The following is a 19,384-nucleotide window of genomic DNA, read 5'->3' as shown; positions in this document are numbered from 1 at the left end:
GAAGTGTGAAAAATAAATGCCATGTGCCTTTCCAATTGTGCTAAGAACTGAGGATACCATAAATGTAGAGGCCAGTTATCACAATCACTCAGGATACACTGTGCTAAATGATCCGATCCGGTCTTTTTACTTTTATTCTTCTTAAAGGCTCATTTTATAAAGGTATTTGTCATGGCTGTATATAAAAAACACTATAGCCATGGATTTGGACCCATTCAGATTTGGAAATACACATACAGGGATCTATCGCTGACATCTGGTGTTTAAAACTGGTATTACAGAGATAATGTAGCCCAGCACATTAAAAATTCCCGAGGGAATTCCCAAAGGACCCTTTCCTTCTCTGCTCCTTCTGCATTCATGGATGAGTCCAGCAGCTGCTGCAGATTGAAAGCTCTGCATCCAGTGTGTCTCAGATGTTTTCCTGCTGGTCTGATGAGACGGAACTTCACTTATCAAACCACTAGAGGGAACCACAGATGTACAGAATACCTCACAGTGACATGACTGTGTCACTGTGCTAGTGTTATATACAATTATTCCTTTTTTTAAGTTTATGCCATGACACTGGTTGGATACAGACCTATGTGAGATGAGACTTGGAAAATCAAGTTCTAGAGTCGGGTGACCAACTGCGTGTCAGAGGCTCCTGTGAGCAACTGGAGGACACACTTGTTCTTATAACCAGTGCTTTTGTACCATAGCTAAAGGACATAGTTCAGCATAGCATCAGCTCATATAAAGTGACTAAACACCAGCAATGTTCTGTTTTCACCACAGAACAAACTAATACCTGTTCTTTTGTTTTGTTCTGAGACTAAATAAATTGATGTAGAATGAAAAAAGAAGCCGTTTCCTACTTTCCTCTCTTCGCCCAGCAGCGGCTAGTGACTAAAAACAAAGCAAATGATTTCCACCTTTTGCTCTGAGTTTGACTTTAAACCACAAGTGTTTCACTCAAACTCAGAGCGGTCCTCTTCCTTTGATCGAGTTCTGTCAGAGGTGGACTTTGACCCTGACATGAAGGGGATTATATATTTATTTTACTGACTCAACTTTTTCAAATGCAAAGCATGAAGGAAGTGAAAACAGAGGGAGGAAGAGAGCAGCACACAGAGCTTTATACTCAGTATGACTCTATGTGATCTTTTTCATGACAGAAGTTTATCCAAAAAAGCTGCTTTGTACTACAATGTGATAAAGTTACTGAAAGAAACTATCAGATTTGCTTATGAGAAAGTCAAAATAAAATTTTTTGCTGAAGTATCAGGAATCTGTGCATTTTATTATAATAATTGAAAAATCCGACTGACTGAGAAAATTCATGCGGATAAACATTTACACAGCCAGGATCTGGGTGGAGCAGCGCTGCATAACAAACATCAACACAACACAAACTGAGCATAATGAAACAGAACCTTACAGCACATCATCAATTCACACGTGACAAAATAATAAATAGTCAACAAAATAATCAAAAAATATGAAAATAAAATATGTATTAAAATAAAAGTTTTAAAAATGTCACACGAAGCCTGTACTCATCCCACATTCATGGATCAAAACACTTGTTTTCCTCTTTTGTGTTTTGCCCATTTTCCTATTCTGTTTCATCTAAATGTTGAATTCATTATCCAAACACGCTGGCAGCCACACATGAATATTATTTTGTGCACACTGATGTGGTTTTATCCCCTTCCCCCCTACTGGCTGCTTTTCTGCAGCTTCAGTTGTTTTCAGAGGGACGAATCATTTTAAATTTTTTGAAGGTAAACCCACCTTTATAATAACAGCACTGCTTGATATGCAGCGCAGTGGACAAGTCAAAGCAGATGTGGATTTATTTTCAGTAAATATTCACATCTGGAACAAAGACCCATGTTGTCAGTCAGGTGGCATCATATATGACCCATATTACTACAGTCGTCTTCCTAAAACAGCTTGTTTTCTTTGTATGGAGGTGAACGTAACTGCAGCACCTCTGTCAAGCTTTCAGAATATTACATCCTCACAGTGATGAGGTCAGCCCAGCACAGCTGCTGGACATTTCTGCACTTCTCACCTGTTCATTTCAAGAGAAGATAATAAGGTCATGCTCTGTGCTGCCCAATGTGTCAGGAATTAGCATTGCTTGCATATTTTAAGCTTAGACAACAGTTTTATAAGTCTACTGCTTATGCTTTTTACTCTCTTTTCCTAACTCTCCAAAGAAAGAAAGAAACTGATTTTTGAATTTCACTGTTTTAGGCGCTGGCATTTTATATTTTCACAGTTAGCAGTAGTTTAGTGTTTTATTTTATTGATCTTCATATATATTTTGTTTTAAAGTATGTTTAAACATTTGAAATTCTGTTTATATATCAGCAGTGTGATGGACCAGCTGTGACCAGACTGGTAAATCAGTGACACACCTCGTACTATTAAGCCTCTAACTCAGAGTCAGCTGGGACAGGCCCTGCATGTAAGTGCAGTGAGGTCAGAAACAAGAACTGGAATCTGTCAGCCGGTGTAAATGAGTGTGACGTTGGATGGTAATAGACATTTTAAATATTCCAACTACTATTACAAAGTAAGATATATTCAAACCGAGGCAAAAAGGCCAGCAGCTTAACCAACACAGCTCACTTACAGTAACAAGAAGAACTCGCGGCATCGATTTGTATTAATAACTTATGAGCCTAACAGCACCGGTGGCAAGGAGAGTTATAAACAGAACGACCTGCCTATTAACTCTCTGTCTACACAGTGTGGGTGTGTGCGTGGGTGTATGTGAAAGCTTTCATCCTTCTGAGGTGCTGCAAGTTATGTTTTAGGTAAGTGTGTTAATTCCTCCTTTACTGCAAGTAAAACTGTGGACATTTTTTTACTAAAACATCCAAATGGGAAAAAAAGACTTGAATAATTCAATAGATTATTGAAAGAAAGAGCAGATCAAAGGTTAAAGAAAGTCTTTAGTAGCTTAATGTTTGAAGGACTGACCTCTAAAAGCATAAAATGATTCCTGTTCTTGTATTTATGATTTATACTTAGTTTTTAATTTTAAACTATAAACTAGGGCTGGGCCATATCATACCGTTCACGGTAATACCGGTATAATGTTGGGCAACGATAAGAAAATGAAATATCGCGATAGAATATGGGCAAAACGCGCATGCTCAGTGCCTTTGTTTACATATGCACATAGCGGAAAAAGCATGGCGGAGAATGAGAAGGGCGAAAGCGGATCGTTAAATGAAACAGATGAACCAGAACTGGTTTGTAAAAATGTTGCAGCTTCAGTGGTGGAACTGGTTTAGCTTTCGTCCGTCAGATACACAACAAAGCACTATTTTTGGTAGAGCATGCTAGCGGGCCGTCGTTATTACCGTGTTTTTTGGAAAATACGTCACACTTAAAATCAGTCCTTTGATTTCTCTGAAAATCGACAGTGTCCCTTATAATCCCTTGTGCCTTATGTATGAACTCTGGTTGTGTTTACTGACCTGGAAACGATTTTATCTCGTACACGGCGCTCGAAAATCTGTCAAATGTTTCAGTACGACTTTGCTAAGCTACGAACCCACACCGCTTGATGGATTGTCGGCGCATTACGGCTATCGTAGGCAGGAGCCTCGCGGAGTGATACTTACTGTGCTTCAACATAATGTTACCGTATTGTGTGTGTATAACCTCTTTTTAAGTTTTGTGGATATTATACATGGTTATGCTGAGGATATGTCGGCCAGTTTCCACTGGAAATGCCTTTTGGTTTACATTACATTTTATATAACTTTATATAACTTTATATAACTTTAATGCACATAAAAAACAGCTGCTTGTTTAAGTGAAAATACATTGATGGGTTGTTGTTTTTTTGCACTAATAATGTCTAGTGTCAATTATATCGTCAGTTATATCTTTATCGCAAATTTTCAAATGTATATCGTGTTAAATATTTTTGGTCATATCACCCTGCTCTACTATAAACTCTTAAATTTTCATGCACTTTTTGAGCAACTTGATACTCACCCATATGGAAAAGAAATAGTAAAAACTTATATGTGATTACTCATGAAAGTGGCCACTTTCATGAGTAAATCATATAAGGCTTACATGATTTACTCATGAAAGTGGCCACTTTCTCATTACTTTCATACATTGTTTTAGTAAGTATCCAAAACATACAAGTTTCATTATATAATTTTTCAAGGGATCTTATATCCGTTTTCACTCTTATATGCTTTTCATACGAGTTTCACACAAGACAGATTCAAACTTTATAAGATTTATATATATCTTTTCCATATGGGCAGTTCAGTTCAATTCAAAAACCCTAAACTGCTATACAATAAGCAATCTGGCTAATACTGACACTAATATTTCCAGTATTTTGGATTAACGTGCATTGTGTTTTTACTATGACAGCCACACACACACACACACACACACACACACACACACACACACACACACACACACACAGGCAAAACCTGATCACTAAAAAAATAATTATGTCAGCCCCTATCAATCAGTTATAAGTAACGTTATAAGACAATAATTAGGACAATTTCTGGTTAGCTAACTATCCCTCTACACAGGATCTGTGCCAAAAATCAGCATATTAATGACTTAAAAAAAATGTTATTTTTTAGCTAACCACAGTTTATAGTTACAGTGTAAAATCTTACCAGTAGATGTAAGTTTATCGTGTTTATTTTCTTACCTCTCCCAGTTCAAGTGCGTAATCCTAGATACAGGGGCGACTTTAGTACAAACAGCTCTGGGCTCACCTGTAGTGAGTGCAGGCTCTTAGTCTGCTGTTTACCTCAGCTAATGTCCATGTTTATTTACTTTAATGGAGGCTGTAAAACCTTGTGAAAGTAGTCCAAGTCAGTGAGTCAGTGAAGCTGACGTCTGTCCAACGACAGTGATGCTGAGATGAGGTGTTGGAGATGTCCTTAACTTTACTGTCGGTAAGCGCTGATGGTTTTGCTGATGATGGCTGCTGTTAGCCGGTGTTAGTGACGCTTTCTTTGAAGCGGCTCTAACAGAAAAGTAACACTAGCTCGCGTAATGTTTAGTGCTCAATGTTAGCTAGTATGTTAACTATAAACCAGCTCTTGTTGTTTAGCCAGTTTGCTGTCTACGTGTGTAATCTGTTGACAGTGAGTGATGGTGACACTATCCAGAATAAATAAGCATCTTTATGCAAGTATTGGTTTGTTAGAGCCCTGACCTCAGTTCAGGATATAAGCTTGAGGTGAGGAGGCAGATGATGACATTTTATCCAGTTACATTGTCTCAACGTATTAATCATATGTGCAGTCCTTCATATCTTAAGCCTGAAGGTGCAGAAACATGTATAATTTACCTCCAGAGCACCCAAACATCTAGGAGTTTGATGATTTCTAAAAATAACATCTTGCTTCCAGCGCCGAGTTTTAATTTCTTAAAGAGAAAAACAATGCAGACACAATCAGTCATTTCTGTTTTACAGGATCAAAAATAAGGCATTACCCTAACGAAATACAACCACTCCATCAACTTAAAACAATGCACTTTGCAGAATACATTAAGTAAACAAATTGCCAGCAATGCATCATCTGAATATGGCCACTCAAAGGTTGTGTATAAACAAAAGTGCAATTTATTACACACATTTATTAAAAACTGCTTTAAACTACAACTAAACATGCACTTTGCCTTTTCCTCCTTACTCCCCCTTCCTTAAAAACCATCAAACAAACATTTCTGTTTGCTCCTGCACTTCAATCAGCTGATTTGTGTGCAAGTGGGAGAAACTGGCAGATGAGACATGGACATAATTTTTTTTTTTTTTTGTTCAAAAAGACAAGAGTGGAAACTGCATCCAGGACAGAAACAAAACTATATTGCTAACAGAACATCTCTTCTTTTCAAGCCACAGACAGAATTGCTAACGCTAAGCTGGCCAAACACCCTGAGTGGTTTTCAGGCTGAGATCATGGCAGTCAGAACCTGATCTTCAAAAAGTAACAACGGCAGTAATGTCTGTCTCACTGGGCTCGCTATCATCTTTGCTTTGCGCTCTCAGCTTTGTGTTCATACTGAAAAAATGAAGAATGATGGTACAAAATGTCCTCTTTAGGATGGGGATATTACATTACTTTTCTTGAGTACTGATACTAGCACTACTCATAAGCCAACTCTGAAGCAGCCAGTTCCTATGGATATACACATTTAGTGGACAATGACACCCACGCAAGCATGCAAGCCTGTGCATTGGCTAACTAAAGATTTTCCCAAATCTGGGGTAAAATAAAATAAATCTTGAAAGCTTGTGTGTAAAATTGCTCCAATGATGGTGTCTAATGGGCTGTTATTTATAGTAAAAAATAAAATTAAAAAAACTTATCTATAGTTATATCCTTAATAAATGAACAAATAAATATTTAAACTTTAACTGAAATAATTTTGTGGGAATTTAAGAAATAATAACAAACATAAGTGCAATTTGACACGAGTCACACATGGTCAGATTTTGTGATTTAAAATTATATACTGATTGCTGTGAAATTTTACCTTCATTATCAGATACTTTTATAGAAAAATGTATACATGTACACACTTCACTTCCAGCAACTTTACAAATCCGAAGCCAGTGCTCTAAATTTTTGCTGAACATCAATTTGTACAATATATTATTGTATGGAACATTATGTGAACAGTAAGAGACAGCAGTGGAAGTGGTGTCAGTGTACCCCGCTGTGGCCAGCAGCAAGCGCCTGATTAGCACTAATGAAGACCTGCAGGAAGTGTTCATGCATGTGAGGGGGTGTACATAGATTAGAGTTGTGTGCACGGTAAGCTTCTATAATGAGGCTAATTGCATATGATTTTTTTGCACGAACACTGAACTGCTTAGCCACCTGTAAGAGTCGCAGCTTATTTAACTTTCATGGCACCTTGAACTGGCTGCCATTACGGAAACTCCCCATGGTGTGCACACAAGACCTGATACTTATCTCTGACCCTTCACCTCATGCTCTGCATCTCTCCACCTGCAACTGGATGTCTAATATTTCCAATAACTCCCTGCTATCCTCCCAGTGTGTTTCCATGGCGACTTGCCCTTAACCTTCTGTCAGCCTTTCCCTGTGGTCTCGACCCCCTCCGCGCCTTTCCCTGGTCGTGGTTGCTCTCAGCCCGGGAAATCAGCCTAATAAATAGCTTTATGGTAATCAGGCTGGTGAACGGCAAGAAGAGCTCCCATCTTAATACATTTATTACAGTTCCTGAAAATATCAGTTTCCATTGTTGTCCTGTGGCTCTCAGCACACTCACGCTTTACAATTCACTTTGAACTGTACTGTGAGTCACTGTTTCTCTGTCCTTTCCCTCACAATATGCCATGCTGCTGTTCACCTCACTCCATGTCCTCTGCAATAATTCTTTAGCTTTGTCAGTGTGTAACACAATTTAAACACAGTCCTTATAGTTTGGTCTGTTTAACCATATACATTATAGACATATTCAGTTATGAGCAAATATTTTAGGCACCAAGGAAAAGTGGAGATCAAATATTTGTGTGAGCACCTTTAGCAGAACTTGTAGGGAACTCGTAGATTTATGTTGTTCCGGTGTCTTCTGTTTCTTATGTAATCTGTAACTGATGGACACCAGAGAGACTTTTTTTCTGTGGCTGGTTGTCATAGATATGCCAAAATATTTGAATTTGGGACCCACCTAGATGTCTCTGTGGTGGTACTGTGTGATGGATTTTTTTTCTTTTAGTTTTATAATAATTTTATAGAGGACATACAGCGTCTCAGATCGTCAGGTTACATACTGTCCTCACATAGGTTTCCTCTGTGGTTCGTCTTACCACCCATATGGAAAAGAAATAGTAAAAACTTATATGTGATTACTCATGAAAGTGGCCACTTTCATGAGTAAATCATATAAGGCTTACATGATTTACTCATGAAAGTGGCCACTTTCTCATTACTTTCATACATTGTTTTAGTAAGTATCCAAAACATACAAGTTTCATTATATAATTTTTCAAGGGATCTTATATCTGTTTTCACTCTTATATGCTTTTCATACAAGTTTCACACAAGACAGATACAAACTTTATAAGATTTATATATATCTTTTCCATATGGGCAGGGTTGCCCAGGTCTCTGTGGTTTGGACCTTTCAGCCACATCTCATAGCAATTAAAATATGACATTTGCAAAAAAAAAAATTAACTTGCATGTAGAACTTTGTTTCAAAAAGTGCTCCAAAAATAAAGCTGAATAATATTATCATTGCAAATGTATTCAGATTTGGCCTTTTGATGATATTCTCCAATCACTGAGGAATTGTTTTTATACTTATGATAATAATAATGATCTCATTGTTTATCTAAGATTTAAAGGATTGTAACCTTTAAAAAGTATTAACTTTAAGAAGTATTTACGTGATCATAATGGGATGTATGTTATGCTATGGTTACTGTACAGATGGTGTTTCACTCTTACCTCAGAGAAGTGTAGTCTCACTGTTTAAAACTGGAGTCATCATGGCTTCTGCTCCTTGAGAGAATTGGCCTCATGATATCAATCCACAATGTAACTGTGGAGAGCAGCTGCTTCCCTTCCAGTCTTACATGTACATTTGTTTTCATAGCATGTGTGCATTTACTGACCTTGTGTTTCAAACACAACCCAGCGTCACTGGTCAAGAAATTCCAATAGCTTTGTCATCTTCCGTAGCTCTTTTATCTTTTCTTCTGGAAGTGTCTGGCTTTTCACCTTTAACATAATCTCGCTTTCTGAGATATTTCTTCCACCCATCCATCATCCAAAATTGTCTTTGACATTTTTCTCATTACATCTTCTGACTGTCACTTTTTACTAGTTTTTCCCATATATATTGTTTCCATTTGGCACTTCAGAATTGGGTCAGTACGCTTTGGCTTTGAATACCAGATTGGATCCATTGGCAGGTTGGATTTGAAAAGGCTGGGCTGGTAACATCTCAGAAATGTTTAATATATATGACTAACGTGTCCTAGTATTCTGCATTCTGCTTGAACAACATTTTAGAAAAACTGTGTGTACGTGCTGGGGGGCAATACAGAGCATTTCACTAATTGCTCTGGTGGGACCCAGAAGGACGCCCATGGTGACCCAGACGTGCCCCACATTTCACACCAGTACTGAGACCCACAGTTTGCTGTCTGGCTCCACTGTATTATACATGTTACATGGGCCACATGTGGGCACTGAAAACTGAAGCTCACTGAATTCCTTCTTAGGGGCAAAATTACTACATATAGTAATATAGGTTTTCTATGGCCCGAAGAGAAGTTTCTCCAAGAAAGCCCATATAGGGCCCCAACGGGCAAAACTGCTGTTGGTTTTATGTGGGCACATCCACTTGAGGATAAGTGTGGGTTTGCCCCCACAGTCTCACAATTCACCACTACTGTGGGCCCACACTGTTTGAAAGGGCACTGTCTAATTTGGATGTCAAAAATGTGGGCTTGTTATCCAGCATTCACATCATTTTTATCCTCAGACCAAACCATTCAGTTGTATTGATAGCCACTAGCATCCCAGAAGAGACCCATCAGGATAGAAATCATTAGAAAAACTGATTTGAACTGAGCGATGTTTCTTAGATCAACATTTCACTTTATGAAGTTTACCCGACAGTAGTAACGTCACTAAAAAAGGTTCAGGATATCAGTTTACATCAGCATTAAGAGTGTGACTGGATGGCAGCAGTTTTGAGTCACCTGACTCGGGGCAGCAGAACAAGGAAAGTGGATGAATCAGACTGCCATCTGCTCCCAGCTTGGCCTACACATGGGAGACTGGTTATACTGGGCAGCTCAGGTGCAAATATGTTTAAACCCTTACATAATGAAAAATAACAACAGTTCATTAGCATAAGAGGATCTGATTCCAAACCAAAAATATACAAATTAATTATATTTTAGCTTTTTCTGTATTTACAAAGCAGGACATCAAATAGTCTTTAGTGGAGGAGAAGCCAAAGGATTTTATGAGTTTATGAGTCATTTTCTGTTTATTATTTCACACAGTTAAATCCAATAAACTGTAATCGGAATAGGATTTACTTCATATTTTTTTATTTTAATCCGTCCAAAGTCTGATTTTCACTTAAGGCACAAGCAAAAATGAAAATAAATGCCAAAATTTGATATAAATTTGATATATATGATATTAAGCACCTAGTTACATTTATATGACAGCAATTAAGAGTTAACTTTAGTCTTTATGTGTTAGCCATTTGGAGTTGGACATAGAGGAGAAGTGAACATTTCTGATCAAGTCAATTCAGTTTAGGCCTTTTGTTTGTCCTGCGTGTGTGTGACTGCATTTGTGTATATATGTGCATGTACAGGGATGCCAAGCAGGTCACAGACTGACTGCTCTTATTAATTAGGGTTTACTCAGTAATTACCAAGTGATCGTTGCACCACCAGCTCGTATGATTTAAGCTCAGGCCTATATAATGAATCATTATTGGCATGTGACAATGCAGATATTCTGATCATGCATCAAATAACATTGAACAAATCAAACCATTGATGAGGTATTTTCAAGCATACTGACTGTTATTTTTGTATTTATCTCGGCCTGTTTTCTCTTTAAAGATTCAAAGATTCCTTTTTTTAACAGTGCAAGAACTCCTAAATGAGCAGCTGCTCTTCTGGTTTTAATTAATTCAGGCTTCGTTTTTACTCAGCCTAATCCCAGCGAAATCAAAGGGCTCATTTCCAAGGGAGATTTAGCTAAGACAAGAGTCTACAAGTGTTAGATGCAAAAAAGAAGAAAGTAAGAGGAACAAAGAGAGATCAAAATCTTTAATCAAAGCAGCTCTGTGATTGCAGTCGATTCCATTGTGTAACCATTTGTTGTAATCTTACAAACAGAAGCAGGAATCCTACAATTCAGAGGTATGATTTTATATTCCCCCGCTGCTTTAACTCACAGTTACATTAAAATGAATAGAAATGATTGAAAAAAGAAATCTCTCAGAAGATAACAAAACTAAACAATGGCAGAACAAATTCCTTCTATAGCCTTGTTTAACATTTTAATCCATCACATCTGTTCACATTCACCTAGAATTCATATACTGAAAACACAGAAAGGAGCAGAAGGAAAACTTATTATGGTATGTTACACAAACCCATCATGATCTGCACTCTTCACTTTGTTTTTATATCTTAGTATTCATAACCATGCATAACCAATTGTGTTGACACTACAGGGTTGTCATTGCAAGCTTCCTTCCCTCCAAAGGATTCAGAAGATAATTGGCAATGGGGCTGTGATTTGACATGGATTTTGGAGATGGCTATATGTATTAGATTGTATGTGTATGGTTGTGAGAGCAGAAGAGAGGGAGATTTGTTTTCTGCCTTTGCTAATAGCTTTTGTGTTTTTACCTGTCTGCATAGTGTTAGCAAATATAGAATATTGACATTTACTTCACTTTGTGTGTGCAGGAGACAGCCTAAGTCATTTTACTGCACCAGCATTCAATTTGCATTTAAAAACATGCACTTCATGCCTTCACTCTACTCACGCTGGGTTTCTGTTGTAACTCCATTTGTTAAACACAGGGAAAAAATGACTTTGATGAGAAGAATACCATGCATACTGGTTGTTCCATTAGTCCATAATGATGATGCGAGATCTGACTTCGGGAAAGCAATGTTTGCGTTATGATGTGTGTTTCATTTAAAGTACATGAATGGTTTCAGTTTAAGACACGTTTATGTTCCACTTTACTACATTCACTTAATTCAGTGATCAGCTTGGACAGGACATTGCTTACACCTTGTCATAACTAATCACACTGATTGGAATAACAATGGCGTAAGGCAGATGTGATAAACAAAAGAACTATGTCATCACACTTAATATCCCCAGGAAGCTCCCTCTGTTATTATGTTGTCAGGGTTAGAGGGTGTTTGTCGCTGGGTTAAGGGCCACAACCTCTCTTGCTGACCCCTGAGTCGTCAACACACTTAACCCCTCATTTTGATTGACCACCTCCTTGTCTGGGAGCTCCCAAATGAATCATGCAGCCAGTCTGTTTAAAGCAATGAAGTGGGAGTCATTGAGAATGGAAGTGTAGATAATTTATAAGGAGTCCTCATGAAGGCTAAACCTCTTTTTTTGTCTTCTAGTGATGAGGGATTTGATTGATTGTGCATCTGTGATGTTGTCAGCAAATTAAGATCTTAGTATAACTGGAGCATATAATTGAAGAATTTTAGGGATCCAAATGGCACTGATGGGCAGCAGTGATTCTGCAGAATACTGAAAATACTAAAATGTCTCAACTACATTTGGATGAACTGAACTACAATAACTCTGAGGGTCTTTGATGTTTATCAGGAGCCATCCATGGGTCAAATGCTGAGTCTGTCCACCTTTTCAGTTTTGAAGCTAATATCTAAGCCAAAGCAAACTATGAACAAAATTAAAAACATAATGAACCATATTTAAAACAGTGGTCAGTCTTCATTTTCCCAAGTCACAGGTTATGAAACACGTTATTAGGAGGTTAGGGCCAGGTACGTTTGGGTAATTTTTTCCCTTAATCGATGAAATCATCATTTTGTATTTATTTAAATATTTTTCACAGAACTGTACGTCTTCATCAGTATCTGCTTGCGTTCACCACCTGGAGAAATCCTTGGTGTGATGGAGGAAGGTTTCCAAGTTGCTATTAGCATATGCAGAGCTCTCTTCTATTTGCAAAGTAGCATCTTTTGCCCTCTCTCTCTCTGTCTCTACTTAGTCCCCTCTCCTCCATGTTCATCATTGCCACAGATGCTCCCTAATTTCCATTCCAGCTCAGTTATGTACATAATTCTGCATATGATCTCAGACACAGGGGAAATAAGCATGAAAAGCATGACAAAAGGGTCTGTCTGGTGTAAAATCTCAGCATGAAAGGAGAGAAAGATTTGCAATCAGTCCGTTCAATCAGCCATTTATCCTTGTCGTAATGTCTAACAGAAAAATTTACCTTGATATATAAAGGTGTTTCAATTCTCAAATGGCAGATGTAAATATACCCATGCCAAAGAAACTTTTACAATCTTTCAAATCTGTGAAAATTGCGTATGGAAAGAAAAGCTCGATGGGACCAATCATGCGAGCAGTTACGTGACAATTCTTCAAACAGTCGCCCCCCCTACTGCAGCGACAAATTGGGGCTTTAAAGTGAAATTGTGGATGATAAGCTTATCAGTGATGCAGCAGGTAATGGAAACTGCGATGAGCAGGCTCAAGCTGACAGCAGCTGAAAATACGTGAAGATGATCTGGCAGTAATGGGCTACCTGGTCGGACTGCCGAGCTGTTGTTGAGCCTCCTCTGCGGGAGGAAGCTGAGGAGGTTTCTTAATGGGGAATATGGGAGGGATGGATGAAGGGATAAGGTGAAGGAGCATGGAATGGATGGAGAGGAACAGGAGATGAATATGCAGTGACTTAGATCCTTGAGTAGCTAAACAAACACACACAGATATATTCACAAGGCAATCGCTGGCGTTTTTTAATTTCCCTTTAGTTATGTATTCACACAATGTGTAATACTGTTTATGCAGCAGACATGCCGATAAATCAAGGTGAGCTGACGTAAATTGAAGTGAGGCAGAGCAGCTCGTGGGAGTGAGCAAGATAAAGGGATAGATGGCCAGAGAAGAATGTGCAAGTGATGATGATGACAGTGTTGTTTTTACTGAAATTAACATCATCCACCTTCAATTTTGCACGCATCTTCATCTGCACCATCCTGGAGGTATCACTGTTTTATTTTGCCTAATGAGGTTGTGCAGATTTCTACAAAGAAACTACCAGAGACTCTAGTCTTGTATAAGTATGTTGGTCCTCTTATATCATATATTTCATAGCCTCCACTTGAAACCTAACTTTCTGTAGTCATTAATTACTCCTTGATATCACCGTTCCTATAAGTTGTGTACATGTGCCAGTTTGGCTTTGTGGATGCTGTTAGTCTTTTCATGTTTTCAGACATGAATTTCTGCTTTTAAAAACCATTATGCCAGCTTCACAGTTGCGGAAATCATAATCTGATTGAGGCTTAATTGTACTTAAAATACCATTTTGTTTAGATGTTTGTCATACTCCTGCATTCACCATCCCAACTAAAGCATCTCTATATGACAAGAGAAGCACTTTAAGTTACGTGTTGATTTTTTTGAGTATTGTGGACCATGTCATGCTGATAGCTTTTACTACAGTTGTGCACTGTAGCTGTCTTCATTTTGACAAGGTGTGATACAAACAGATCCTTTTTAAAAGGATTGTGTGCTCTGTTGAAGTACCTCATTCTTTTTAGAGACACAGTATTGAATCCTATTGTTTTTTTTAATAATGAGTGAGTTAAAAGAAAAGTTGGTCTATCTGACATTGCATTGCCAGGTTTATTGTGATAGTGTGCTTGCTTTGGATTGATGCCATCAGTATGTGGCGTCTAAATATCCGCACCTCCCACCCTCCACCATAGTGTGCCTGGCCAGCCACTACTGAGCTCTCACTGGTCATCAGGCATTCTCTTTCTAACCTGCTACAAAGTCCCAGCTGCGGTCGCACTGCCAGCATCAGCACAAGCTCAAAGAGAAAGGTCACATCTAATGATGCAGACTTTGTGCTGGAGCTGGAACCAGCTTTGACAGTAAGTAAGAGGTGAAATGGCATCTGTGTCTGCGTTTTCAGTGCCTTTAAATTAGCATGCATCTCAGTGTATTGGACCATCCATGTCTCGAGTCTATGAGATGTGAGACAGAGAAAGAGGCAGGGACAGTGACAGTAGCTGAGGTGAAACAACTAGTGGTTTCCAGACCTTTGTGCATACTATGAATAAAGATGTTTGGCTTCCTGAATGCTCCCTAGTCATTTATTAATAATACATCTATACTATCTAACCATTAAATGAGGAATGCAGGATGTAGAAGGTAAAACATTTTTTCAATATCCATTTTGTGTTATAGCTCCAAAGCCCTCTGCACATATGTACTCTCTACTAGATTGACAGCCCCATTAACAGCAAACAGCCATCATACTTAACATCCAGCACAGCAGGAGCAAGTTTAATGTTCCTCCCGGTGGGCATCAGGGCACCACATTTCTAGAGCTTCAATAGGCTGTTTTTGATTTCAGAGTGTTGAAATAGTGTGTAAAATGAACAGAAGTGATTGTATTAAATGCTGATTTCCCTTGATAAAGATTCTGCAGGCGACCCTGCTTCTGCACAAATAAAAGTAGTTTTGGATGTTGTGTGTGGGAGAGTACTTTTTTAGGGGATTTTGCATATTGATATATGCAAAATATACATATTTAGAAGTAACTGTACTGCACTGAACACACACACACACACACGTTTATTCCAGAGTTGAAGTGAAAAAAGCAAAGAGGGACTAAGCTGACCTCCATAAAATGGTTAAATGGTTCCATTAGAGCACACACATACAACTTGACCACCGGTATCTCCACCCACAAGAGCCCAAATTCAGAGGTCTTTATGTCTATAAAATTCAATAACTACATAAAATATATATCAGAAGTACAGTGATTTTAAATGTGGCCGTTCAGTGACAATCTTAAAAGAGAAAATCTTATTAATTTTTCATTCAAATATTCTTTTTAAAGGCTTGATTACATTATGCTTTTACATCTTTGAAAAATTAAAGTGATTTCGTTCACGGTACTTGTGCATCACAGCTCCTGAACACTCTTCATATTGATTCACAAGCTGAATATCTCAACTCTGATTCAAGCATCTGTTCCCCAAAGAGCACCTGTCTCACTTATTGAACCAAGTGGAGGTTCAGAAGGCTCCTATGGATTATGAATGTATCTCCATAGTCTGGTGCTGGAGCCAGAGTGCAGCAGCAGAGAAGAATTGTTTTAATCCTTCGATTCAGGGAAGAATTATTTAAAGTTCATCATTTATGACAAAAATCACTTTTTCGTTCTTTATTAAATGACTAAAAACATTCAAACAACATCTTTTGAATAAATTCTTCTGAAACCAAATTGAACAACAACATAAGGAAGCAAAGTTGTAAATATAATAAGAAACAAGCTTCCAACAATCAATTGCAAATGAATGAACCTCAATTAGTGACTGTCAGTTAAAGGAGTAAAAGAAACAGTCAACAGAAGAGGTGTGATAAAGAAAGAAACAGAGACAGAGTGAGAGGCAGAGAGTGAATGAACTGATAAATGTACCAGCAGTCCACTATAGTGCTGTGATGTCCATTATTTCCCAAATTGGTTATCGGGCTGCATTGATTTTCCCATTGAGCCTCCCTCTGAGCTCCAGGTTGACCCACACGAGCTGTCCGCCCACTGACTTGCTATTGAGCTTCTCGCCTGGATACCCACAGTTTGACCACCCATCCCCTCCCCAGTGATGAATCAGCACATGGGGGCCAGGAAAATACGTCTCTATTATGGTTTTTAAATATGTATGTGTCTTTGCGGGGTTGCAGTGCAAATCTGGACAATGATTACTTTTGCAGGATGTAATTTAGATATCAGAGGTTATCGTTTTCTTTCCTTTCATATAGTCAATCCACATCTCTGTGACATGTTCACAAAAGAAAAAAGCTTTTATACCTTCCCTCATTGATCATTGATTAGTCAAACTATTACATCTAACCCCACACGTCCTCAAGTGGCTGCCTGAATATATCTATATCACTTAAAGACTGAAGGGGGGGATTCAATTTCTGTGAGCTACAGAGAAAGATTCCCAAGAATATGAGGCTGAGATGCACAGCAGGCATGTCTGTCTATCAGCCTATCAGACTGTGTTTCTCTGCTCCAGCCTCAATAGATTCATTGCTGCCTCTCCTGCTTACTTTCTCTATAGATTTTAGGAGTGAACCCCACAAACACTCAATCTACACTCCATTAGAGTTTACAGATGGCAAGAGAGAGAGAGAAATAGAAGTGTGATGGCAATGAAAAAGAAGCTATAAACTCGGCATTATTGAGGCTGTTTGAAGCTGGCTATGGGGACAGGAGGGAGGAGGGAATGGGTGGCTCAGAAGCAAATGCACCTTTCACACCCATGTCCACTCATCAAAGGGAAGCATCACTCTCTTCTGTGACAGTATACACCCACGCAATCACAAAGAGTGTGTACCTTTGCTTTCCCTCTTTACCGTTAGTCAGTGGAATCGAGCTGGGAAGCAGCTGGAGCGATAAAAGAAAGATCACATTTGTTTTTAGGTAAATAACATATGCTGAATGTGATTGATGCATCTGACAATGATGTGTGTGTGTGTGTGTGTGTGTGTGTGTGTGTGTGTGTGTGTGTGTGTGTGTGTGTGTCTGAATGCAGCTTTCATTGGTATGCAATTACATGGAGACAAAGCTATGGTACTCATTGAATCAGACATCATGCCAATGTCTGGACATAACTACAGAACTCTACCCCTGTACACTTGCACTAACACTCTCATTCTCTCTCTATCTCACTCAATGTATATACTTATATATGTGTGTGTATATATATATGTGTGTGTGTGTATATATATATATATATATATATATATATATATATATATATATATATATATATATATATATATATATATGGTATGTAACGTGTAGTCACATGTTAACAACAAAACTCCTACCAGAACCATAAAAAAGCAGACATTAATAAATTCCGCCCAGAGCAAAAAGGAAAAAAACAAAGCCAACACAGCTCTGAGCTTCATCACTGGGTAAAGATGAGCTTGATGGCGAAAGTTAAAAAGATCTGACAGTTTGGGTGCATCGTGCCTGACAGCAGACAGCTTCATTTAGCAGAGTGAGCAGGCTGCCACTCACGGTTCTGCAAAACAGGCGGTGTTATTGGGTAATACTGTGTCTCTGTCACATTTCACTCATAGCCCACAAAAACACCCTGACAAGTATGTGATGCCAGTTTGCTGACTCCCAACTCCCCTTTTTAATTTCCCTGCGAGAAGAAAGCATGAGGCAAGTGGGGATGCAGTATTGGTTCGGTGGTAACTGAAGGATGGACATGTGATTAGAAAGTTTAGATCATAAAGTTTACGCTTAAAGATCAACACCTTCTACTATAGTCTAGTAACAACACTTTATGTTTGCTGATCGTCATATACTCCTGGACACAAGAGGATATGAATCCTGACATTACATCTGTTTATCTCCAGTGACCTCACACGAGGTCACATTTTCCTTTTCAGTTTCAGATCCCCGTTGCAACAGAGACTCAGGTGTCTTGTTCAAGAATGCCATGTGTGTTTTGAGGAGGTTGAAGATGGGGGGTTAATGAGGGGAAGATACACTTACCGTTGAAGCCGGTGAAGTTTCCCCACTCGAACAGCGAGCTGTTGAAGGGCGGCAGGGAGCCGTTGAAGGATTGCAGGGAGCCGTTGAAGTAGACATCAGTTCCATTGGAAGGGTTTCGGATGGTGTCTGTGAACAGATTCATCTGCAACAAGGTCTTGATCAGGTAGCGCAGCATCGTGGTGCACAGAGGGACCTGCACTCCCTCTCTCTGTACTTCTCACTGTCTCTCTCACTCTGTTAATTTTAAAAGTGTGACTCTGCCTGCTGCTGAATATGCTTTTCCTCCTTACTCGGGGTTAAGAAGAGCTAAAGAGATGCTCTTTTCATCTCAAGTTGAATCAGACATTTCCAAACATTTTGAAGAAAAAAAGCAGAGAAATCTTGAATAAAAAATAAAAGTGAGTGAAAAGAAGTCAGACGATTAGGAGATTAATTGCTTGTAGATGTCAGACTGAGTCAGGGGCCCCTCGCTGTGAATCCCTCCCAGCATCGGATTGTTCCTTCCTCCTTGTTTCTTTTGTTCTGGGATCAAATAACTTCACATGCTGTCTGCCGCCATACAAAACAACAGCTTCTCGCTGGTGTAAAAGAATCCAGCAATGTGATGATGACCCTTTCGAATTGCTCTCCTCTCTCCAACCCCTCCCTCTGGCTCCTCCTGTGTCCCTCCCTCCCTCTCCAGCTCTCCTCCTCTCTCGCGCTCTCTCTCTGCGGTGGGGTCCTGAGGGTTTCAGAGGAGTGAGAGAGAGCAGGTGCTGTTGGCAATAAATGTTTAATTATTAGATTAATAATCATCCCAGGAGGCTGTGAATCAGGGCGGTGGAGAAAAGGAGGTGAAAAGACGCATCGTCACCATCTTAACCATACGTCCAAAAAAGGTCATCACATATGCATAAATGAACACATACGGTATGTGTTGGACAAACAAACCTGGGACTAACTAAACTCCTGCTGGCAGTGTTTGTTTCCTGCTGTTCCACATTTTCAAAGCACATTGCATGCAGACTTTTTCCAATGTCCACATCAACAA

General features: G+C 38.9%; 1 protein-coding gene across 3 annotated transcripts in view; it reads right to left on the bottom strand.

The window, feature by feature from the left end:
- Positions 1-18,826, bottom strand: part of robo3 (roundabout, axon guidance receptor, homolog 3 (Drosophila)) — a 172,167-nt gene extending 153,341 nt beyond the window's left edge. The window contains exon 1 of one of the 3 annotated variants that reach the window (XM_086307900.1): positions 18,355-18,826. In XM_086307900.1, coding sequence (XP_086164026.1) covers positions 18,355-18,529 — 175 coding nt within the window. In that variant the 5' untranslated portion in view covers positions 18,530-18,826. The remainder of the gene's footprint in view (positions 1-18,354) is intronic. The other 2 variants (XM_086307897.1, XM_086307898.1) reach the window with 2 other exon arrangements.
- Positions 18,827-19,384: the final 558 nt, after the last annotated feature.

Source organism: Aulonocara sp. 'chitande type north' Nkhata Bay, linkage group LG10 (genome assembly GCF_057382095.1).
Source record: "Aulonocara sp. 'chitande type north' Nkhata Bay isolate Kocher_YH1m ecotype deep benthic linkage group LG10, A_spYH_male_GT1.1, whole genome shotgun sequence".
NCBI classification, from domain to species: domain Eukaryota; kingdom Metazoa; phylum Chordata; class Actinopteri; order Cichliformes; family Cichlidae; genus Aulonocara; species Aulonocara sp. 'chitande type north' Nkhata Bay.
Note: the sequence above shows the minus strand (reverse complement) of the source record. Positions and strands in the feature narration are given on the sequence as shown.